The sequence below is a fragment of the Chrysemys picta genome, chromosome 2 (genome assembly GCF_011386835.1).
Source record: "Chrysemys picta bellii isolate R12L10 chromosome 2, ASM1138683v2, whole genome shotgun sequence".
Lineage (NCBI taxonomy): Eukaryota > Metazoa > Chordata > Testudines > Emydidae > Chrysemys > Chrysemys picta.
Genome location: NC_088792.1, coordinates 38841317 through 38864668, shown reverse-complemented (window position 1 = coordinate 38864668; position 23352 = coordinate 38841317). Strand labels below are relative to the sequence as shown.

The 23352-nt window shown below is 42.9% G+C and overlaps 1 protein-coding gene across 20 annotated transcripts in view; it reads left to right on the top strand.

Annotated features, from left to right (window-relative positions):
• MLLT10 (MLLT10 histone lysine methyltransferase DOT1L cofactor) overlaps positions 1-23352 on the top strand; it is a 231308-nt gene that overhangs the window by 113166 nt on the left and 94790 nt on the right. For 19 of the 20 annotated variants that reach the window (XR_010598232.1, XR_010598233.1, XM_005302764.5 and 16 more), the window contains one exon: positions 16441-16536. The exons of the other annotated variant lie outside the window; for it this stretch is intronic. Coding sequence is in view for 15 of the 19 variants with exons in the window: in XM_005302764.5 (XP_005302821.1) it covers positions 16441-16536 (96 nt within the window). In the remaining 4 variants the exon portion in view is untranslated. The remainder of the gene's footprint in view (positions 1-16440; positions 16537-23352) is intronic. 20 annotated transcript variants of the gene reach the window in all.

The window sequence follows — 23352 nt, the reverse complement described above, 5'->3', positions numbered from 1 at the left end:
ACTAACAGCACCATGAGACGCCTACTGTGCACACATGATCCGCACCGACGCTGCTACTGTAAATCTCTGATCAGTGGCGCCGGGACACACTGACGCCTGAAGTGGAGCATCCACAGGGGAACACATCTCGAAGAAGGGAGTAACCTTCCCTTGTGTGGTGTGGTGGCTAGGAACGGGAATGGCTGTGAACCACCCAGCCTCCTCCAGCTGCCCTAGGAGCTGCTGCCTCTCAGGACTTGCCTTTTCTCCTTGCCCACCACACGGCGGCTCTGCTTTCCCCTCTGCCGCCTGCTGGGGGCGCTGGTCTCCTCTGGCTCTGGGAGGGGGCCATCAATGGTTGCCACTCCGCCATTGTATACAGTTTGGGGGGCCAATGCCCCCTCATACCTTCAACTCTGCCCATGACGGAGCACCGGGACTATGTCGTGGCCCACTGTTTGGGAACTTCTGTGTTAACCCATTAGCTTGTGTGTCTGGAGGGGATGTTTTAGGTGGTATTCTATTGTCAGGGTTTTTTTTGTTTTGTTTTGTTTTTTTGTTTGTTTGTTTTTTTCAAATCCTTGCTACAGTTGAAAAATGGAAAATTTGACCATAATTATAGAAGCTAAAGTTTTGGAAGTCTGTTAAGTAAGACAATATCACAAAGTGTTGCTTAGGAACAGATTTCATTTCTACAAATGAATATGTATGTATTTAAATAGTGTCAAGATGCAGACCATCACCAGATGTTTTATTTTTAAATGTGAAGTAGCAGCAACTACTGAGGCACAAGATGATACTTCAGCAAAGACTCTCCCAGCAAAGACTGAATGCTGTTGCATGTCACTATCCTCAAAGTAGATACTCTTGCTTACTTTGATAAGTCAGTCATACGGCAGTTTAAGTTGGCCACAAAATAATACTGTAGCCATTAACCAGGTTAAAACCAGCATTTTATTTTTGTTTAATATTTACATAACACCTTGAATATGTGCATACTTAAACAACAGAGACAAGCAAAAACAATGAGTGGGGAGGTAGCATGCTGAGATGTTCGTTGTGTTGTATGCACCAGTTTTATAGTTTCATGGCTTCAGTGCATAGCGAGTGTGACTGAGAGCCTTGTTGGCAGTTGATGTAAAACATGCATGCGATGTTGTCGGTTATAATGCGGATAAATTCATTCTTTACATTGTGGACTGCACATAGCTCTAGTAGATTGATGTGTAAGTGAGTCTCCCCAGGAGACCATTTGCCTTGAATCATGTATTGATTCATATGTGCGCCCCAACCTATCAGGCGTCTGTGGTGATCACAATCGATGGGGGTTCCTGTTGGAATGGGATGCCATTTTGTGGTCTCATCTACCATTGTAAAGAGTCTAGGACACTGGTTGGCACTGGGAGCTGTTTACGTAGGCTGTGTTTGCTGGGTATGTATACCGTGCTTAACCAGCTCTGTAGGCACCGCATATGTAGTCTTGCATGTCGTACCGCAAATGTTGTGGCTACCATGTGTCTCAATAGCTGCAAGACAGTATGAACCTGTATTTGGAGGCAGGCTCGTACCTCTGAGATAAGGTTTGTGATAGTTGTGAATCTGGCTAGGGGCAGGGATGCTTTGGCTTCTATGCCATCAAGGTGTGCCCCAATGAAGACCAGTTGCTGGAACAGAATTTTCGTTCATTTATCTGTAGCCCTAGATCCCTGAATAGTGTGATAATGGTTTGGACTATGTCCATTGTTTCTTCTTGAGTTGATCCTTTGAGAAGGCAATTGTCCAGGTAAGGGAAGATCATTATTCCCCCTGTTTGCAAAAATGTGCTGCAACTACCACTAGGGTTTTGGAGAAAACTCTTGGAATAGTAGATAGGCTGAATGATCTTGGAGGTCAAGGGCTAAAAACCAGTCCCCCTGTTGCAGTGCTGGCAGTATCATGCTTGCTAAGAGAACTTCAATTTTGCTGTAAATAATTTTAATTCTTAGTTGTATATAGTTGTCCGTTCGTGTAGTTAGGTCTCTCCTTGGACTTTCCCCTCTGTGGGGAATTCCCCAGCCTGTGGACTATGTCCCTGCAAGACGGTTTTAAAAACTGTGCTTCATGTCCGCGCTCCTTCTCTGTGAGTGACAAACACCAGCACTGTCTTTACTGTCTTGGTGAAGCCTGCATCATCGCATGTTGCTCCATCTGCTGTCTGTTCCCATCCAGAACTCAAGGGGCCCAAGGACTTTGCCTCCACAAGTACCGCATGGAGGAAGGTATGCTCCCATGTGTGCAGCCAGATCCAGCACCAATGGATCTGCCGGAGCAGCGCCTGTCACTGGCGGTGAGCGCCTTCCAGTGCGGCACCCACAGTACTGATGCACACGTTGAAGCCCCACCGTGCACGCAAGAAGCTCAACAGCTTTTGGGGACCGCCGCCTAGTGCAGCATTGCCTCCCTCAGCCATGCCAGGTTGGATGAGAAGTCACGCATCAACGTGGATGCACCTGCTCCAAAGAAGTCTTGTATGGAGCATAAGCCTAAGCATCCTCAGGCTCTGCCAGTGCTTCCCTCAGCTCAGGTGCTTGGGCCACCGTCAACACCGCTGGACCATCCGGACTTTCACACTTGGTCCCACACATACCGGGGCGCTTGTCTCCCCGTACGCCGATGGCTGAGCTCCTCCTGTCATATGCTGTCTCTCCTTGGCGCTCCGGTCCTCCGCCTACTTTGAGACTTGGGCATATGAGCTCCTCCTGCTCCGCCAGCATCCTGCTCTGCTCTGACCTTCTCCATGGGTACCCCCGATGGATGAACCTCTTCTCCTCATGGACCATCCTGCTCTACCGATGGCACGGATGGTCCCACTCCTGCCAGACCCATCTTCTGACTCAGAGTGCTCCTCCAAGCCAGACCCAACCTTCTCGCCTGCTTGGTCCTACAGCCCAGACACTTGGCACTGACCTTATCCATCGGCATATGGTCCGTTGGCCGACCTGTGGTTCCGCTACCCATGGTTGCTGCCGATGCCCACTGATCCCTATGCCTGGCCCTGCTGACCTACCACCAGACTGTGGAGTACAACCACGCCCGCATCACTGGCCATCTCTGACCCACACCACTCTTCCTTTATGAAGAGCCTCAGGATGCCCCTGCTCTATTGGCATCATCGGCACTGATGGCATCCCCAGTCCCCACTGGCGCCTCTTCGTCGCTGGACAATGCGCTTATTCTCCCTCCTCTTTCCCCTCCCAATGACCATGTCCAGTACCAGGGATTACTTCGCCACATGGCTGCGGCTCTCAATTTTCCCATGGACTCCCAGAATCAATTCCTGGGCATTATACAACCCCCGGGACCCTCCCATACTGCCCTGCTGAGCCATGAAGGCATCTTAAAGCTGACTCATGCTATCTGGCACTGGCACTCCCTGGCCTCCTGTGCCCCTACCCTGAAGCAGGCAGAATGCTGCTACTTTGTAAATAAAAAGTATGAACTTTTTATTTACCCACCCACTGCCTAACGCTCTTGTACATGTGGACCTTGAGTCCGTCAACAACATTTCAAGTCCATACCACCTGATTGGGCTGCGAAGAAGCTGGATCTTCTAGGATGCATGGTCTATTCATCTGCGGGCCTGCAGTTCCTCATTGCTAGCTACCAGGGCATCTTGGCAAAGTACGACTTCCTTTCCTACTCTAAGTAGTGGACTTCCAAGCCTTCCTTCCTCCAGAGAAGCAACAGGACTTTCAAGACCTTCTGTACCAGGTAAGTTGGTTGCCAAGGTCGCTTTTCAGACTGCAGTTGATGCTGCTGACACTGCATCCTGCTATGTAGCATCCAGGGTAGTGCTCCGCCATGACTCTTGGCTGTAGTCTAGCAGGTTTCCAAAGGAGGTCCAGACTATCCTCAAGGACCTCCCTTTTGACAGCCGTAAGTTGTTAAGTGACAAGATGGATGAGTCCCTTCACTTCCTCAAGGCCTCCCGTGTCACCCTCTGGTCGCTGGGCATCTATACCCCAGCTCCTCTTGGGACCTGAATCTCGTCCTCTCCAAGCCGCCCTTTGAGCCCTTCGTGGCCTGCTCCCGTGCCCATCTTTCCATGAAGGTGATCCTCCTGTTAGCTATCACCTCCTCATGGCGCGTTAGCGAACTGGCAGCTATGATCACAGACCCGCCTTTTACTGTCTTCCAGAAGAATAAGGTCTCTTTGTGTCTTCGTCCAAAGTTCCTCCCCAAGGTGGCCTCTTCCTTTCACCTCAACCAATGCATACATCTCCTAATCTTTTACCCTAAACCATGTACCTCCTCCAGGGAGCCAAACACTCCACTCCTTTGATGTTCTCCAGGTGCTGGTCTTTTATCTCCAATGTACTCATGCCTTCCAGGTGTACCCTGGCTCTTCGTCGCCATTGCCGAGCACTGCTGGGGTCGTTCCCTCTCCTCACAACGCCTCTCCAACTGGATCTACCGTTGTATCACAGACTGCTATGCACTCTCTCATGTTTCCTCCCACCCACCCACCCCCCCCCCGGTTGTCACAGCCCACTCCATGCATGCATGCATATGCAGCCACGTCCACTTTCCTTGCAGATGTTCCGTGGCAGGATATTTGTTGGACAGCCACTTTGTCCTCTGTCCACACCATTGCCCTTGCATTAGTGACTGATGCAGCAGTCGGTCGAGCTGTCCTGCAAACTGTGTCCTCTCACGATCCCTTGTACCTGGTGCCACACTGAGCACTGCTTGCTACTCTCCCGGTGTTTGGAATCCACATAGGAATCATCACTTGAAGAAGAAGAGAAGGTTACTTACAGTAACTGGAGTTTTTCAAGGTGTGTGGTCCTTATCTGCATTCCAGTCCCGCCCTCCATCCCCTCTGCTCTGGGCTACTTTGATTCTTGGTATGAGGGAACTGGAGTGGCGTCGACCCGCACAGCCTCTTAAAGCCTCGGATGCACCAGTGTGGTCGACGCATGATGCACATGTGTGTCAATGGACACTACTATGAATATTTCTGGCTCTGGTGCATGGTGCGCATGCACACATGCATTTGGAATCCAGATAGGGACCACACATCTCGAAGAACCTCCAGTTACAGTAAGTAATCTCCACTTATTCTTTTATGTTTTAGAACTTCATTTAATTGTTTTGCATTTTTCTGAGTTAAAATAACTCATTTAAGTAATGTGTGTTTTGTAATTAGGCATAAGTATCTATCTAAGGCTAAGCCTACTGGAGAACACAAAGTCTTACTCTGTTGTTCTAATCAATAGCTGCTTTAAAATATTGACTATTTGGGGCATTATTTGACAGGTCAGTTGACCAATTATTTTTTGACTGGACAAATGCCCAACCCTACACACTCCAGATATGAGTTCCCAGGTGGACAATCCTACAAAACTCTCCCACATGTGTTAGGTCAATCCCCCCCATTCCTTACCAGTTGCCACTTCATCCTGGAACTCCGGAATACTTTTTGGCCCCAGGATTTCTGTGACCAGAAGAAAGATGTCCCATATTTAGGTCTTTTAAAATTTGGTTGACCGTCCTGTAAGCATTTTCCTAGACATAAAGTTGCAGCTATGAAATAGACTTCTAGACTTATTTTAAATAGGAGGTGACATTTTCCTCCTGGTAGCTAATAATAGAAGTTTTGCTACATCTGTAAGTGTATAAAAGAAAACAAGTGAACACTTTTAATCCCCTGAAATAATCTAGATCGCACAGCATGCAGTTCAGTCAAGTTCAAAGCAACTGAAGAAATTTTACTAATCAATAATTTATAAAAGTTTTTCATCTAATGACATAAAATCTTTGGCCTTTGTGAAGTAATAGAAGTATGCCTTGTCTTCTCATTTTTTTCTTCATAGAGAACAGTGTCTGAAATAGTAGTTGCTACTGTATTCCAAAATGATATACTGCTGTCTGTTTTCTTATCCTGCAGCCTGCAATTATTGTAATTAAAGTAGGTGTTATATAACTTAAGAGAGAGTTGTTCTTGAGCTCCCAAATGTGAAATAAAGCTTTCTGATTAATCATAGCTATGAAATATGAATCTCTGGTTACGCTAGTTGTAGTTTAGCTATATCCTAGATTAAGGTTTGCTTGTTCTTGGGTGTCTATGTATATGTATGCAAAATATATTTAATATCAGTATCATAAATGTTTTCCTACCATATGGTCTTCCCACTATAAATGTTTTCTCATTATCACAAGCTTCGTTGCATGTCTATTTAAATACAATTATCAATGTATTCTCCATTTATGGGATATATAGTTGCCTGTGCCAAGTCCACAGCTATCTAAAATGGCAGTGCTGGTTAGGAGCAGTTGAGGTTAGGGTTGCCAACTTTCTAATCGTACAAAACCGAACACCCTTGCCCTGATGCCTGCCCTGCCCTGCCCCGTCCCTTTTCTGAGGCCCCACCCCTTCTCTGAGGTCCTGCCCCCCGCTCATTCCATCCCTCTCCCTCTGTTGCTCGCTGTCCCCACGCTCACTCATTTTCACCCTGCTGGCTGAGAGGGTTGAGGTGCGGGAGGGGGTGAAGGCTCCTGCTGGACGTGCGGGCTTTGGGGTGGGGCTGGGGGTGAGGGGCTTGGTGTGCTGGAGGGGGCTCCAGGCTGGGGAGTGGAGCAGAGGGGTTCGGAGTATGGGAGGGGGCTCTGGGCTGAGACAGAGGGTTGGGGTGCAGGAGGGAGTACGGGCTCTAGGCTGGCTGTGTGGGTTCTGGACAAAAATGGAGGGGGGGGAGGAGTTCTGGGCTGGGGCAGAAATTTGGGGTGGGGAGGGCTCCGTCTGGGGGTGTGAGCGCTCGTGTGGGGCTGGGAATGAGGGATTGGGGTGCAGGACAGTGCTCCGTGCTGGGACCGAGGGGTTCAGAGGGTGGGAGGGGGATCAGGATTGGAGCAGGGGGTTGGGGTGTGGGAGGGGGTTAGGGGTGCAGGCTTCCAGCGGCGCTTACCTAAGGTGGCTCCCGGAAGCAGCTGCATGTCCCCTCTCTGGCTCCTCCATGGAGGCACGGCCAGGCAGCTCTGCGCGCTGTCCCGTCCACAGGCGCTACCCCTACAGCTCCCATTGGCCACAGTTCCCAGTGGGAGATGCACAGTTGGTGTTTGGTGCAGGGGCTGCTTGCAGAACCCCCAGGCTGCCCCCGCTGCGCCGCCGACCAGACTTTTAATGGCCCGGTCGGCAGTGCTGACCAAGCCGCCCGGGTCCCTTTTCGACCAGGCATTCCGGTCGAAAACCAGACGCCTGACAACCCTACTTGAGGTCCACCTCATGAATCTTAAATGTTCAGACCTGAGGCTGTAAAGGGGATGCATATTATCTTTGGTCCAGCTGGGATCAGTTTATATATAGGCATCCAAGTCCTGTCAGCCACTTTGAAAAGGGGGAAGAAATATGGCTCTCTGCAGAGGAGGTATCATCCACATTAGAAGAAGGAAGATGGATCCAAGGACAGGTCTCTAGGGATGAGATCTTCAGACCTGAAGGGTCTTTGGAGAGTGTGTAACCCAGGGCCATCTTCTGTGGCGTGCCCTGAGGAACCTATGCTAGTGAATCTAAGTGGTAGTCTTTCGATCTGGAGGGAATGCCAGACCAACGTGATTGCCAGATCTTCACTTTTTAGCACTTTGTGCTAGATCCTCTTTAGATCCTGATAGACTGGTTTCCCCTCTGTCGTCTCTTCTTTTTTTTCTTCCCAGAAGAAGTGGGTGTGTTTTTTGGTACCAAGAATAGTGTCTAGCCTTAGCACCCAGTGGGATAGACCTTGAGATTAATCTGTCTAACTCTTGGATCAGACTTAACCCTTTATCTCAAACAATAACTTGCCCCCTTCTTTGTCTCCTGTAAGGCCAAAGCAACATTGGGCCAGCTAAGGAGATTGTTTGAGGGGCAAGTTGTCTTAGAAGAACCTCATTTAGATGTCTGCCTGTGTCCTTGATACTGCTGTGTAATTTGATCTTCAGTCATGCTGAAGTGATTGGCTCTCAGTCCAAAGCCCCAGTCACACATTGAATATCTTCTTTTTGGGTGGTCCAAATTTATTTAGTGGATACTTTCGGAAGTCTTAGATACTAGACTTCAAGTTTCAAAGACACTGCTTTGGGTCTGCTTTGGTCTTAATTGTCAGCTTATCAAAGACCTTTACCCCAACAGTGTAGGAAACTGAGGAGTAAGTACTGGTAAAAGGCTTCTGCATGAACTCCTGTTCTGGTTTCGTGCAACACAAGAGTCTTGGTCCAGACATTTGTATCGAACCCTTATATTTCCCTTTTCAGCACTGGTATATTCCTTTCCTGGCAGCCTCGGATGGCATTGTTATGGATTGCTGGGTCCTAAAAGTCATCCAGAAGGGCTATGCAATGCAATTCTGCTAGATGCTGCCTCCTAACCCATCTTCCCTATATTTTTTTTCAGGGATCTATTTTCATGGTCTTAGAAGATCTACATCACTTTATTACAGGGTGAATTTGATTTAAATCAAATTGATTTAAATCATGATTTAAATCAAATTGATTTGAATCATGATTTAAATCACTAGTCAGGAAGACTCGATTTAATCATGGATTTCTACATAAAAGTGCATTCTGGTTGGTTGTTATAACCTTAATACATATTTTTCACCACTCAGAGATAGAGGTAGGTTTCATTTTTAGAAGGTACACACTATACATTTTTAAAGTGATTTATTTTAGTTTTACAGCTATGTCAGAAAATGAATGATTGTTTGGTTATTTCATTTACCAAAGGTAATTGAAGCAGATATTTATGAAGTCATTGGGAGGTGAACTATCTCCAATTCAACAGTTAATCATTAATATTGGGAGGATTTTCTTGCCATGCTATATTAGGAGGAGAACATCACCAGACAGACATTTAAATTGTTTTATTTAACTAAAACAACATTATGTATAGTGGATTTTTTTCTTCAACAGCAAACATAATATTTTAGCAAAACAAACATATGAATTTTTGAATTTAGTTTAAACATTCAAGTTTTTTTTAAATCAGGTTTGTTTTTGTTAAAATTGTTTAACTAAAATAGTTAAATGAAATATTTAAAACAAAACAAACAAAAATTAAATCGACTATGTCAGCCAGGTCAACATGAGAAACTTAAAATATTGGCTTCTGCAGCTAACTCGGTCATCTTCACCTTCCTTTTCCTGTTTGTTCATAATCTGGAAAAAAAAACCCAGCTTTCCTGCTTTTTCAGGTGCCAAACGATCACTCAATTTGGAATGAATTAGTCCAAAGGAAGAAAATATTCTTTGTACACCAGCAGAAGAAGCTACTGCTGTTAAAAGTGAGATTATCACTTCAACAGTCTCTGAATCCAAGTGCTTAAGTGACTTCCACCAGTTCACTAGTGTGACTTTCTTTAAAACATCAGCAAACTTATATTTCTTGAATGGTTCACCCTTAGTGCTGAAGTTTATTATAGTTGGCATTATGGACGGATGGTTGCTGGATGTCCATGTCATAGCCAACTCCTATTCTTCAGCAGTTAAGGTTTGACCCTGGTACCGAGTATTGAGACTAGTTGCAAGAAGATGAACTGGAGATAGTGCTTGTCCCATTCGTTTTTTTAATGCTTGTAATTTAACTCTGTCATTGCTTATTTCTCTTTTTAAGATCTCACTCAGTTCCTTCCAAATTTCAACAGTCAGCAATAAAACAGCTATTTCCCTGCATTTTGTTCAAGGCTACAGAAATAAGCTTCAGGGTACTCAGCATGTGTTCCACATTTCTCTTAAGCCCAATGTTGAGAACGTTGGCTGTGACAGTTTTTCAGTTTTGTTCACAAACTGTGATCAGATTAGTCCAGTTCTTGATATAGTGCTCAAAACAGTCCACTACTGAGTTCCATCAGACTTCTTGTGGGGAGAGTTAGCTTGGTTCCTCCCACTTTTTTCAGACAGCTGCTGCAAAGTTGTTGTTAAGGAAGTATTTTGCAATTTCAACAACATTAGCCTTTATTTCTGGAACACTGAAGTCTTTGGCTAGGAGGTGCATCAAATGAGCACTGCAACTGTATGTTACTAGCTTGGGACTCTCTTCTAAATAATTTCTTCTCGTCTTGAATACATTTGCAGCATTGTCTGTGACCAAGCTGCATACTAGACATTTGAATTTATTTTCACAGTTTAATAGCTTTTACTGCTACTTCTTGAAAGTATTCTGCTGTGTGTGCATTTCCTGATGTATCAATTGTTTCTGTAAGGAAGACATTCCCTTCTTCTGTTGTCACACAAGCACATACAACAGGATCATTGTGGACATTGCTCCACTCATCAAGACTCAGGTTAACTGAGGGTTAATTTTACCCGCTAGACCTTTTGCAAACTGCTCAATTTCTCTTTCATACACTTTATCCAGGAATTTGCCTGCAACATCTGCTCTGTTGGGTGGACTGTATCCTGGTCTTAATGACTGAACCATGTTAATGAAGCGTGGGTTCTCAAAGGAGAGTTTGTTGCATAAACAAACTGGGCAGTTTTTTAATCAATTACCTCTTTTTCTAATCTGCTGGTTCTTATCACAAACTTATCTATGGTTGTTTCTGGATGATGGAGATTTTTTTTTTCTTTTTGCTACAGGCGATATACTGTGACTATGTGACCTACATGATGTGATTGAAACACTATCATTGGCAAATAACTCTGAAACTATAGAAAATGATGATGATCTTGAAGGTGGATAGTCTTCAGAATCCTAAATGTTGAGGATGGATTCTCCTAAACAAAATAAGTCAATGCAGTTATTTAATTATTATTCCCATACTGCTCATTTATTATTACTCATTGCATTCACTGACACTGAGTACTACTTTAAAGGTGAAATTGTAAAAGGAAGATCTGCCTATTTCAGCTACTTATTTTTTTATCACAGCTGCATCTAAAATGATAGTACCATAGAGTAACAACTATATTTTTTGCTCAAACATGAGAATTCAAGAATAGTCCAGAAGGAAGACAGGCAGTCCTTAAGAAAGAAGTATGAAATAAAACAGTTTACCAGCCTGAAGATCCTGCATGTTCAAACATGTTCCTTTCATCATCTTCAACTCAGCTTCCTCCTGAGAAGGAACACTTCTCATGATGTTGTTTCATTCGGGCAACCAGGCCTTGCATTTCTTTGTTGCACTGTTTGCATTTTGCACACATGCCTGCCTGTCTTACCCACAGGTAGAGGAACTTCATTAATATATTCCCAAACTGGGTCTCTCTTATGACCTGCTGCCATTATAGGTTTTCCCTTCTAGTGAGAGAATGATATGGTAGATCTCAAATCAGTGAAGGCTACACTCAAAAGGACCTCAAGACTTCTGGAATATGCTGCTCAAAGAGTTTCACTTTTGTTTCTACTGCCTGTCCCTCCTTTCTCACATTTATCTCCAGACTTCTTCTCCTTGTCCAGATCTATTCCGCCCCCAACAATCTTCTATTCATTGAACTTTTTGAAGCTTTGCACTTTAGGGCTAGCCTACACTGGCAATGCTAGAGCGCTGCTTTGGCAGTGCTTTAACTTGGCTTGTGTAATCACGGCATAGCGCTGAGAGCAAGCCCCCTCCACGAGAGGTATAGCTACCAGTGCTGGGAGTGTGGCTCCCAGTGCTGATGCACCGTTTACACTAACGCTTTACAGCGCTGAAACTTGCTGCGCTCCTGGGGGTGTTTTTTCACACCCCTGAGCAAGAAAGTTGCAGCGCTGTGAATTGCTAGCGTAGACAAGCCCTTAGAGAGAGGTAAGGGATTGACTCTGTGTACACAAATTTGCAGAAGGACAATAGGAATGAGGTCTGCTATTTCTCACTTCTATATATTATTTATTTATTTAAATACATTTTTTGCTGTTAACAAGCATGTTATCTCTGGAGACACAAATCCACAGTTTGAGAATTGGAAAACTAAGCATCTCTGATGGTATCTTCTAGACTGAGCACTGAGTCCCATTGGGTAGATAGAAAGATTAACCTAAATAATCTATACAGAAGCCCCTGGGACCTTATAAGATTGGGTCCCTAATCCATGAACTATTGGAACTCATTTATAAAACTTTCCTTAAACATTATGAATATATTGTCTCATACTATAGAATTAGAATTTTTAATCCCTATTCCATGGTGAGAGATCTTTGAGCTATAATGTGTCTTAATTAAAACTATTTTTACATTCGTTTTTTTTGATAAAATGCTTTTTGAGGAAAAAAACCTATTTAAATAAAAAAAATCTGATTTTTGTCCACCCTGCTTTATTAGATTGGAGACAGTTGAACGAGTACACTTGGAGATTCAAGTATTATGTTGTGATGGTGGTATCCATTATCCTTTCCTTATCTGTTAGGACTGGCTTAGGCCTTTAAATGTTCAAGCTGAAATTGCCATCATTCTGTCAGAGTTGTAAGTGGACAGTATCTTTAGTTCTGTGTAAGAAACATTCATAGTTATAAAGTGCTGTCTTTTGGACAGCTCCCAGGGTTTTTACAAAATGTGGGAAGTCAAGGCAGTTCATTTCAGAAATTTAGGAATCTCATAGATACCTGAAGTTGGATGATTGGTCAGTTCAAACCCACTCCTTTCAAGAAGTTTGTCCTTCTCTGAAAGTAATCCTGTTTCAAGCCCTGGGTCTAAAGATAAACTTGAGGACTTTTGGGGAGATGATGCTTCAAATAAATATATTATAATTACAAGCAGTACTTTGGGTTCTGAAGTGTTTCCTTACACAAAATCAAGAGTTTTGTAGCTAGATGTTAACTTGACAGTACCACACCCATGTGCTACAGAAATAAGTGCTCATTCTCAGCCTTTGTATCAGAAGGTGCTGGGTCTTTGGAACTGCTGTGCATATTATCAAATCTACAAGGCTGATTTTCATCTGTTAGGGAAAAGGAATTTGCTTGCAGACTCTTGATACTCCAGCATGGGAAGAGGAACAACAAAAATGGTCCTTGAAGACAGCAGTGGCACAGACTCTGAGCTGGAGAAGAGAATCATCTGTCCATAGATTTTTTTGCCACAAAAAACTCTGTGTGTAAATGTTCACTTTTTGTTAAAGGACAGGAAAGGATACTGGCATGTTGACAGATGGCTTTTTTAGGACTGGAGTAATCATTTCCTGTTTTCATTCCGTGGTTCATTTTCTGTATGTTATGAGGAAGATAAGAGGAGACAAAGCTCACTTACTTCTCATAACTCCAGCCTGGGCTTGTCACTTCTGGTGTTTTGATCTCATGCAACCTTTTTTGGAATTTTCAGTACTTCATCCTGAGCTTCCAGATCTTCTGCCTAGGAAGGAGGTCAGATTTGACAGTCAGGCCCAGAATCCTTTTATCTAAAGGATTAAATCATGCTCCAAAGAGATGCAGGACATAATTTTAGAATCCAGGAAGGCGCCTACAAGGAAGCCAAGGTTCCTTGAAATGGAAAAGATTTGTGTGAACTATGGCCAATGGGTTGTGTACTTTATGAACATTGATTTCTGATATTTTTGAGTGTTTGTTTTAGTTAAATATATCAAAATTTTATTTCTTAGAATACACAGAGTAGTTTCTAGATCTGGGAGAATAAATGGTTTTTCAGTTTACTTGCAGTTCAGAAAAAAATTAGATTGATTTGAATCCAAAAATTTCAAAAAAATGTGTCAAATAAAAAAAAATCTGTTTTTAGGTTAAATGAAATGTTTTGTTTGACTTGAAATACATTTTTTTGCATTGTGGTTGTGGTGGTGACCTCCTTTATAGCCTTAGCTTACTGATGTAAAACACTCACCTGGGATGTGGGAGACTTGGAAACAGTTTCCTCTTCTGCCTAGTGTGGAGAAGAAATTTGAATGTGGGTCTTAACTGCATTGCACTTGTGTGCCCTAGCTACTTGGCCATGGGTTATTCTGTGGAAGCTTTTGCACTTTTTATATATAATTAAATAGTCATTGGAGCAGGGACTTCAACTTGAGTCTCCCAAATCCTAGGTGACTGAATAGTTACAGTGCTATGAATAACAATAAATAATCATTGGGCCAGAGAGAGAGAGAGAGAGCGAACATGTGTGAGTGACTCCATAGCCTGGTGGTTAGGGCACTCACTTAGGGCATGGGATTCCCAAATTCAAATCTCTACGCCACAACAAGTACAGAGGGGAATGGAACCCTGGTTTCCAACATCCCATGTGAGTGCTTTAACCACTGGGCTAATGATTATGAGCGAGGCCACCACCGCTGCTAATCCCCAAAAATATTTTTTTCAGGCCAAAACTATTGAGTGAATTTGTCTCAAATTCACAAATAGATTTGGATCCACCAATAAACTATTAAATATATTGTCCAGCTCTAGTTATTTATGCTTTCCACTGCGAGGTTCCAGATTCCCCTGTCCTTAGACATTGTACAGAAGTTCTGAATAGAACATATCAAGCAGACAGAAGATTTTTTTCCATTTCAGTGGCTTGAAATTAAAATTTAAGACAGATGGAAACAACCTTTTAACTGTTTAGGAGAGCAGTCTGTACTCCCCCCTTCTAAATGTTATCTTTTGTTGCTATACTAGCTTCATGGGGGGGCAGAACAAACTACAGGGTTTTGTGGTCGTGGGGCTGTTTATACTGTGTTCCACAAGGACAAAATGGCTTTATGTTCTTGCTGTATATTTATGCTGAAGATGTTTTGAAATTCTGTTTTTCTTAAACCATATTCATTTCCTGGTGAGGCTAGGTAATATAAACATGATTTTAAGAGGGTGCTGAGTTATTTAGAGAAGATAAAACTTTTTAGAAAATCAGCCAAGTTATTTATAGTTTATGGTTGTAGAGTGGAGTTTGCTTTACTCATATTTTCAAAATGAATTAGACTTTGCATGTAGACTTTTTCAGTTAGTTGGTGACCCATTACTAAGGAAGTTTAAAAGCCCATTCAGCTAGTTCTAAAGCAGCTTTTATGGCCTGCTTATCTGATGGCTCTTCCGTTGCAAATATGTGGAAAACTGACTTTTGGAGTTATATTTATATGTATTTACATGCACTTCTCCCTTGATATGACATCTGATTCTGACAGTGTTGCCATAAGAGCAGTTTTGCAGCCATTATCAAATAAGTATTTTGCTCTCCTGCTGGGGATTGTATAGCCACTTAATCTTCATGTGGATCTATATTGACAATTCTCAAAAGAGGAAGAAAGGTTACTTATCAGCAATGGCTTGAGTATAATGCCTTTGCAGATCCACAGTGCCCAGCTTCCTTCTCCACCTTTTGGAGTACTTCTTTTGAGTCTTTCAGTTAGCCGAAGGAGTTGGGACCATGCAGACTTTTTGTAGCTTTGTGTCCAAACATTTGCTTCTGTGAAGGAGTGGTCATATATATGGTACTGCTCTACTGGTGCAGGTGCACAAAAATCCTGGAAATGTGAATCTGCAGAAGTAAAATATTCAAGGAACAGTTGCTGGTAAGTAATCTTTTTTCCCCCTAGTGACTTCAGGCAGCATAATCTTCCCAAACAAAAGTACAGTAATGTTTATAGGGAGAAATTAAAACCCTAAAACTTTTCAGTCACAGGAAAAATGTAGAACTTCTATAGCAGGTTGATGCTATAAAAATCACAATTTTCATGTTAATACCCTTCTATTGAACACAAAATATGGGTCCTGGTTCTGCAAACATGCGGAGGGCTTGTAGGCAGGATCATGGCCCTAGATTGGAAACAGTTAAGGAAAGAGACAATTTTCTTTGATATTTGCACAGTATTAGCTAGCTATACTTGTTGTGGTCAGTAAATAAAGGAAAACAGAAATACTTTCTAATTTTTCAGCGTATTTTAAAAGGGAAATATTCTGTTTGCTCAGTTAAACATACTGAAAGTTCAGAATGATTTTGTCTCAGTATATGAACTAATAACTTTATTTGAGACTGAAGTTTGTAATAAATAACATTAGTGTAGTTTTCTGGAGGTGGCCATCTTGGTAAAAGTGTCATTTGTGATACCCGTAGTAGAGCAAGCCTGAGATTTGTAAATTAGTTAATATTCTGCCTTACTGTTGATTTATAGTAATAACCCAATGAAAAATAAAATGTTCACTATTAATACAATAATTCTGGTGGAAATACAAGAACTTTAAAACAGAATGGATATCAATATAGCTTTTTAATTCAATTTTTCTGTAATGTTATGGTACCAAGATCTTGATTTTTGGCAAGACGGTTTTATTTTAGTAACACTAATAGATTCAGTAATGCTAATTGTAACTAATAAAGAATTTCAGTGTATGCTGCTTCTCAATGCAAACACTCTGATGGTTCTGCTGAACAAAATGTGCGTAGTTTAATATTTGAAATATTAGTCATTTGACTTTCACAAGAATGTAACTTTTATAGTCAAAAATTTTTTTGTGTTTAAATAATAGAATATTGTATTATGTATGTCATACATGGATTATGTTGAAGATGAACCTGAACTTGGGTTATATTTTGCTTTCATATTTTGTAGAAATATAAAGAAAAAGACAAACACAAACAAAAATACAAGAAGCAGTCTGAGTCTTCACCATCTTTGGTTCCGTCTCTTACTGTAACTACAGAGAAAGTAAGTTTTCTTTTTCCCCCCTCCTAAGGCTTAAGTTCAAATGAATTATTAAATTTCCATTTTGACACGTTTTTAGTAATGTAGAGTTGTAAACTGTTTGTGTCTGTGCTATGAAGAATGTCTGAGAATTTTATAATTGCAGAATGGTTACTAGATAGTGGCTATAGAGACTGTAAGAAGTTGTACTTGTCTGTGATAATATTTGGTGAATTGAGAAATATGAAAAATTAAGTTATTCATACTCCATTGTAATAGGACTCTTTATACATTCCATGGGTGGCATACCTGAGCCCACTTATCCACTGACGCTTTAAAAACCCCCGTACCCCAATCTGGGTCTATTCTGGTTATGTGATATGTATGTATCTCGTGATCCTTGTAACTGATACCTGTAATCCCTCCTAACTCAAGCCGGACCCCAGATGTACAGTACCTTCCCTCTTAACTTGTGTATATTTAATTTTAAACATTAACTTTAATAAAAATGAAATAAAAATAATTAAATCTGCTCTTGGAGCATTTGCCAGACTGTCACTGACACAAGAAGTATTCAAGTCAATAATTGCAAACTCATGAGCACGGTACACATCCACAACACATCACATTTCTTGAGTGTTAGCAATTTTTGCCTCTTATCTGCCTGCTGCATTGAGTCTTCCTTCTTGTTGTGGCAATGACTTGACTCTAACTCAAGGGACCCATGTGAAATGCCAAGTTGTAAAGAATATTTTTAAGAGGGACTACAACACATGACTCACATTAATGGTGCTGTTACAGGAGGGCGCACAGTAGCTTATAAATGTGTTTTTCTTCTGCAGAGTATGAATTCATTTTCTCCCATTTTTGGGGGATCTCAGGTTCTCAATACTGTTTGACACATGATTCTGAAAAGTGGTGGTTTGAGTTCATTAGTTCTTGGTACTCACCAGTATAATTGTTTTATCTTTCTATGGAAAGATGGCAAAACCCTGCACCCAGACCCTACCATGTGGCAATCTGATTGCTGGATCTTTACTCATTGCTCAACAAAATATAACCTTTGTGTTTCCAAAACACCGTGACTCTTGTCAGAGCATGTAAAAACCTGAAACTTCTGCTTTTCACTGTCTGAGGTTTCCAGAGGAAAGGTGTAATCACCTTTTCAAGTAACTGTACAAGTTTTGGAGATCCATCACTAACAGAGCAGATGTTCTCAGTATGCTTGGACACTTTCATTTCTTCTCATCAAGATTAGGAACATTCCTTTGAAGTGTGCACACTTTTATGGTTTCATAATTAATACAGTAAGCCTGCCTTTCGTCTGTTCCTCAAATGTCTTGTGAAGGGAAATGTTCCAAAGAAGCTAATTTGTGGTCTTGGAATGTATTGTCTTTTTTGGTCTTGGAGTCATCCTTTTTTCAGCCATTGACTTCTGTTTTGGCCTGGCCTGGCCTGGCCCTGCATAGTGTACTTGTACTTGCTAAACATAATAGACGATATTTGGCGATGGGCGATATTTGGATTGTGTTGCAGCTCAGCTGGCTGGAAATGGAAGGAGTAGTAGGAGAAGAAACTGCCTGTGACACTATTGTGATTTGATGTAGGACACAGAATTAGTTTACAATATATAAAACTAAAATATTGAGAGCTCTGAGCAAGTTTTGGTGTATTGGTCTGAGTACAGGATTGGTATTCAATAACTTCTGAGTTCTGACCTGCCTCATTTTTTTTCTAAGTCAAGAGGGGGAAAGCATTTACCTACTTCACAAGGATGTTGTGGTGACACCTAATGTTCTAAGGTTCTTTTGAACATGAAAACATGAACATTTGTAAATGGTGGATATTCTTCTTACACTGAGATCCCCCTGTGACGTTGTGCAGTCTGTATGGTTTTATAAAAACATGATAATAAGTGAATATAATGTAACTGGGATAGTTTTAGAAAAATATGGTAAAAAGTGAATATAACATAACTGGGATATGCTTCATGCAAAAGGTCTCTTGTAAGGTATCATTACAAAGCTTATAATCTACTGAGTGTGATCATCCGATTTGTATAAATGTACCACTCTTGTATCAAAACTAGAAATATAAAATATAACTCTGAGGGCCTATTGTAATTATGTAAAGCATGGGCCATTAATGATGGTTTGGAATCTTGATGACTCCCATTGTCTGCAGATAGCTGTGTTTACCTGTGAGTCTTCCTGTATATGTGTGTGCTGGCAAGTAAGTAATGAAGTCTTGCAGTGACATGTGATCATGTCACCTGAACTGGAATCCATCTTTAACCTGGTGCTTTTCCAGTGAGGGGGGGGCGTGGAAACCCAGCGGGACAAAGGGTTCCTGCCTTATGCAAAAGATATATAAAGGGGTGGAAGAGAACAAAGGAGAGAGAGGAGCCATCATGAAGAATCCCCTAGCTATCACCTGAGCTGCAACAAGAGCTGTACCAGGGGAAAGAATTGTGCCCAGGCCTGGAAGGTGTCCAGACTGAGAAAAAACTTAAGCATCTCTGAGGGTGAGATTATCTGTATTCAGTTTGATTAGGCATAGATTTGTGCATTTTATTTTATTTTGCTTGGTGACTTACTTTGTTCTGTCTGTTACTACTTGGAACCACTTAAATCCTACTGTCTGTATTTAATAAAATCACTTTTTATTTAGTAATTTACTCAGAGTATGTATTAATACCTGGAGGAGCAAACAACTGTGCATATCTCTCTATCAGTGTTATAGAGGGTGAACAATTTATGAGTTTTCCCTGCATAAGCTTTATGCAGGGTAAAACGGATTTATTTGGGTTTAGACCCCATTGGGAGTTGAGCATCTGAGTGCTAAAGACAAGCACATTTCTGTGAGCTGTTTTCAGGTAAACTTGCAGCTTTGGGGCAAGTGATTCAGACCCTGGGTCCGTCTGGTTGGAGCAGATGGGAGAGTCTGGCTCAGCAAGACAGGGTGCTGGAGTCCTGAGCTGGCAGGGAAAACAGGAGCAGAGGTAGTCTTGGCACATCAGGTGGCAGCTCCCAAGGGGGTTTCTGTGATCCAACCCGTCACACCCCCTGAGCAAGCTCTCCCTGACCAAGACAAAGCAGAGGCACTAGGGACCCCCTGGACTATCCCACTGTTATGTGAGGTAGCTGCATCCATCTTCCAGAGTAAGGTTACAGCCCTCAGAGGAGCCAAGACTTCCAGTTGAGACAGTAGCAGTATGTGTGGAATAGGGCCTCAGCCAGGGCTCCCCAGTATACCTGTTTTCCCTCCTAAAACCCGGAGTTTACATTTGCAACATATAATTTTCCCTTACTCTTTAGGCTTTTGTCATAATCTTTGTTAACAGGGTTTGACTGAAGGGGAAGGATTGGAGGTAATTGGGTGAAATCAGGACAGGGAGGAAGCTGAAGTAAAACATAATTTCACTGCTCAAAATCTTCATTAATCCAGACATAAGGTTGACCGGCAGTGCCTCATACCCTTCCAGAATGTCAAATGCATTTATACCTAAGCTCTAAACACAGATAATATAAAGTTAAGCTGGAAAATAAAGTTAAAGTAATAGTGTCCACAGCCCTTCCCTCCACAGAACCTTAACTCTGTCCGCCTTTGCAGCTGGCAATTGGTAGTGGAAGAAAACTAAACCTGACCAGTCCCTTTAAAAAAAAAAACTGCCATTTTCTGTGTTGTATCCAGTGTAATGGTATTCCATTGTTCTTCTTCAAACACTCCTGCTAGCTCTCACAGTGCTAGATGTTTCCCATAGCACTTTATTTCCTGGTTTTAGTGGTTTACGCACATTCAATGTTCTGGAAAAGTGTGAGGCGCATTGCTAGTCAAGTGTAACAAAGTTTTCGGTAGTCAGTTTCCCTTGTATTTTGAGGAAGTGATGATAGTGAGAGGGCATGGTTGAGGGAAACCTGTAGGGATGGGGAGGATTGATGGGTCTTCCTCACCACCACTCAGCTACCAGGTCTCTTCTCCCCCTGTTCCCTCCATGGCCCAAGTATGGTTGGAGGGGTTATAGGAAGGAAAGAAAGAGGCAACTGGGCTGTGAGGGTATAGCTACCAAGTAGAGGCAGAGGTGAATGCCAAGCTCCTTAGTCTACTTTGGGGGCTAGTGTAAGGTGAAGGGCTCCTGTATCATAGGAGGATTGCAGAGATATGAAGTGGTCCATTCATCCCAAAGTCTGTGCTCTTCCCCATTTCCCAAAGTCTGTATGAACCTCTGCTATGGCACACCAGTTTTCAAGACAATTTCCCTGTGCGTGTGGGATTTAGAGTACTTTGATTGTAATGAATAGCTTTGTATTGGAGGAGCTGTATCTGAGGAACTCCTTGACCAATGACCCCAAATGCACACTACTTGCTCTGTGCCATGGCATAGCACTTTTCAAGACAATCCGAGTATCTGTGTGGATTTTCAAGCACTTTGAAATATCCACTCTTAAACAAAAGGCTCTTCTCTCAGGGCAAAACTTCCAAAAGTGGAGCCCCTGTGCACCCCCTCATCCAAAGCTGATTGTGGGCAGAGAATGGTAGAGCTCACAGCAGACATTCTGAGAAAGCTGTTGAGGGCAGGACTCAAAATCACAGTTTCTGGGAGTTGCTCGTGAGCTACCCAGTGACAGACAGCAGGTGTGCCTATAAACACACTTTCTCACTTCAGAGCAGCAGTCTTGCACTACATGTACAAATTGATGTCTCTAGCACCCAGGCTCAAGCCAATTTGTAGAGCTAAATTAAACACTTAACTTGTTAAAAATTACTTAACCAAAGTGCTAGTATGGGTGCTGGACACTAGCTGAATACAGACCTAATCAGGTGATACCAGTTTTTGGGGTAGATCAGTGAAATATTTTGAGCCTCTGGTATGTGCAAAAAATTATACGAACCCCAGAAAATGTTACTGTCAGGTTCTTTATTTCAGGATGCTGAATCTTGGGAGCCCCTGGGTTAAATGGCCCCAAATTTGGCCCAGTAATCCTACTCTCAAACCCCTATTAAGCTCAGCAGTTTTCAAAACAATTTGAGTGTGCTTGTGAATTTTTAGAGCACTTAGAAAAATCAACTGTTAAACAGTAAGCTTATCTCATCCTTAGGCAAGGTCAACACTAGAAACTCCTGCCAGTATAACAGTGTTGGTTATGTTGGGGTGGGGTTTTTTTTGGGGGGGGGGCAAAATTTTTATACCAGCAAAAGCCTGAGTGTGGACACAGTTATACTGGGGAAAATGCAACAGAGAGTCCTGTGGCACCTTTAAGACTAACAGATGGATTCAGAGCATAAGCTTTCGTGGGTGAATACCCACTTCGTCAGACGCATGTAATGGAAATTTCCAGAGGCAGGTATAAATATGCAGGCAAGAATCAGTCTGGAGATAACGAGGTTAGTTCAATCAGGGAGGGTGAGGTCCTCTGCTAGCAGTTGAGGTGTGAATACCAAGGGAGGAGAAACTGCTTTTGTAGTTGGCTAGCCATTCACAGTCTTTGTTTAATCCTGATCTGATGGTGTCAAATTTGCAAATGAACTGAAGCTCAGCAGTTTCTCTTTGGAGTCTGGTCCTGAAGTTTTTTTGCTGTAAGATGGCTACCTTTACATCTGCTATTGTGTGGCCAGGGAGGTTGAAGTGTTCTCCTACAGGTTTTTGTATATTGCCATTCCTGATATCTGACTTGTGTCCATTGATCCTTATACGTAGTGACTGTCCAGTTTGGCGAATGTACATAGCAGAGGGGCATTGCTGGCACATGATGGCATATATAACATGTGTGGACGTGCAGGTGAATGAACCGGTGATGATGTAGCTGATCTGGTTAGGTCTTGTGATGGTGTTGCTGGTGTAGATATGTGGGCAGAGTTGGCATCGAGGTTTGTTGCATGGATTGGTTCCTGAGTTAGAGTTGTTATGGTGCGGTGTGTGGTTGCCGGTGAGAATATGCTTAAGGTTGGCGGGTTGTCTGTGCGCGAGGACTGGCCTGCCTCCCAAGGTCTGTGAAAGCGAGGGATCATTGTCCAGGATGGGTTGTAGATCACTGATGATGCGTTGGAGAGGTTGAAGCTGAGGACTGTAGTTGATGGCCTGTGGAGTTCTGTTGGTTTCTTTCTTGGGCCTGTCTTGTAGCAGGAGGCTTCTGGGTACACATCTGGCTCTGTTGATTTGTTTCCTTATTTCCTTGTGCGGATATTGTAGTTTTGAGAATGCTTGGTGAAGATCTTGTAGGTGTTGGTCTCTGTCTGAGGGGTTGGAGCAGATGCGGTTGTACCTCAGTGCTTGGCTGTAGATAATGGATTGTGTGGTGTGTCCGGGGTGGAAGTTCTGTCTTGCAGGATTTCCCACTATTTTACAGCTCCGCAGCCTGGGCCCTGTGAGCTTGACTCAGCTGACACTGGCCAGCTGTGGATGTTTAATTGATGTATAGACGTACCATTAAGGCTTGTTACTCCTGGGGGAGTGCACAATATTTTAAAATTCTGCAAATTTTATTTGTCAATAAATAAATGTGGCTCCAGCATGGCAGTGGGGAGCACACGCCACTGGCTGCATTGAGGTGGGAGATCACCCTGAAGACCCTACCTCCCTTGGTACAGGGACTCAGCAGTGAGGTTGGCCCTGATCCTGACACAATGCAAGGGGTGGGCCTGCCCCAGAAACACCCCGGGGTCCTGCCCCTCGGCGCCAGGTGCACCAGGTATGGTGGGCAGGCTCAGCCCAGCAGGATCCAAGTGTGGAGGGGTTTAGTGTGGGAGGATCCAGGTGTGGGGTGAGAGGTTTCTGTGTGGAGCAGTCTGGGTGCGGGTGGCTCAGTGGGAGATGTGGATGCACAGAGGGTATGGGGAGAT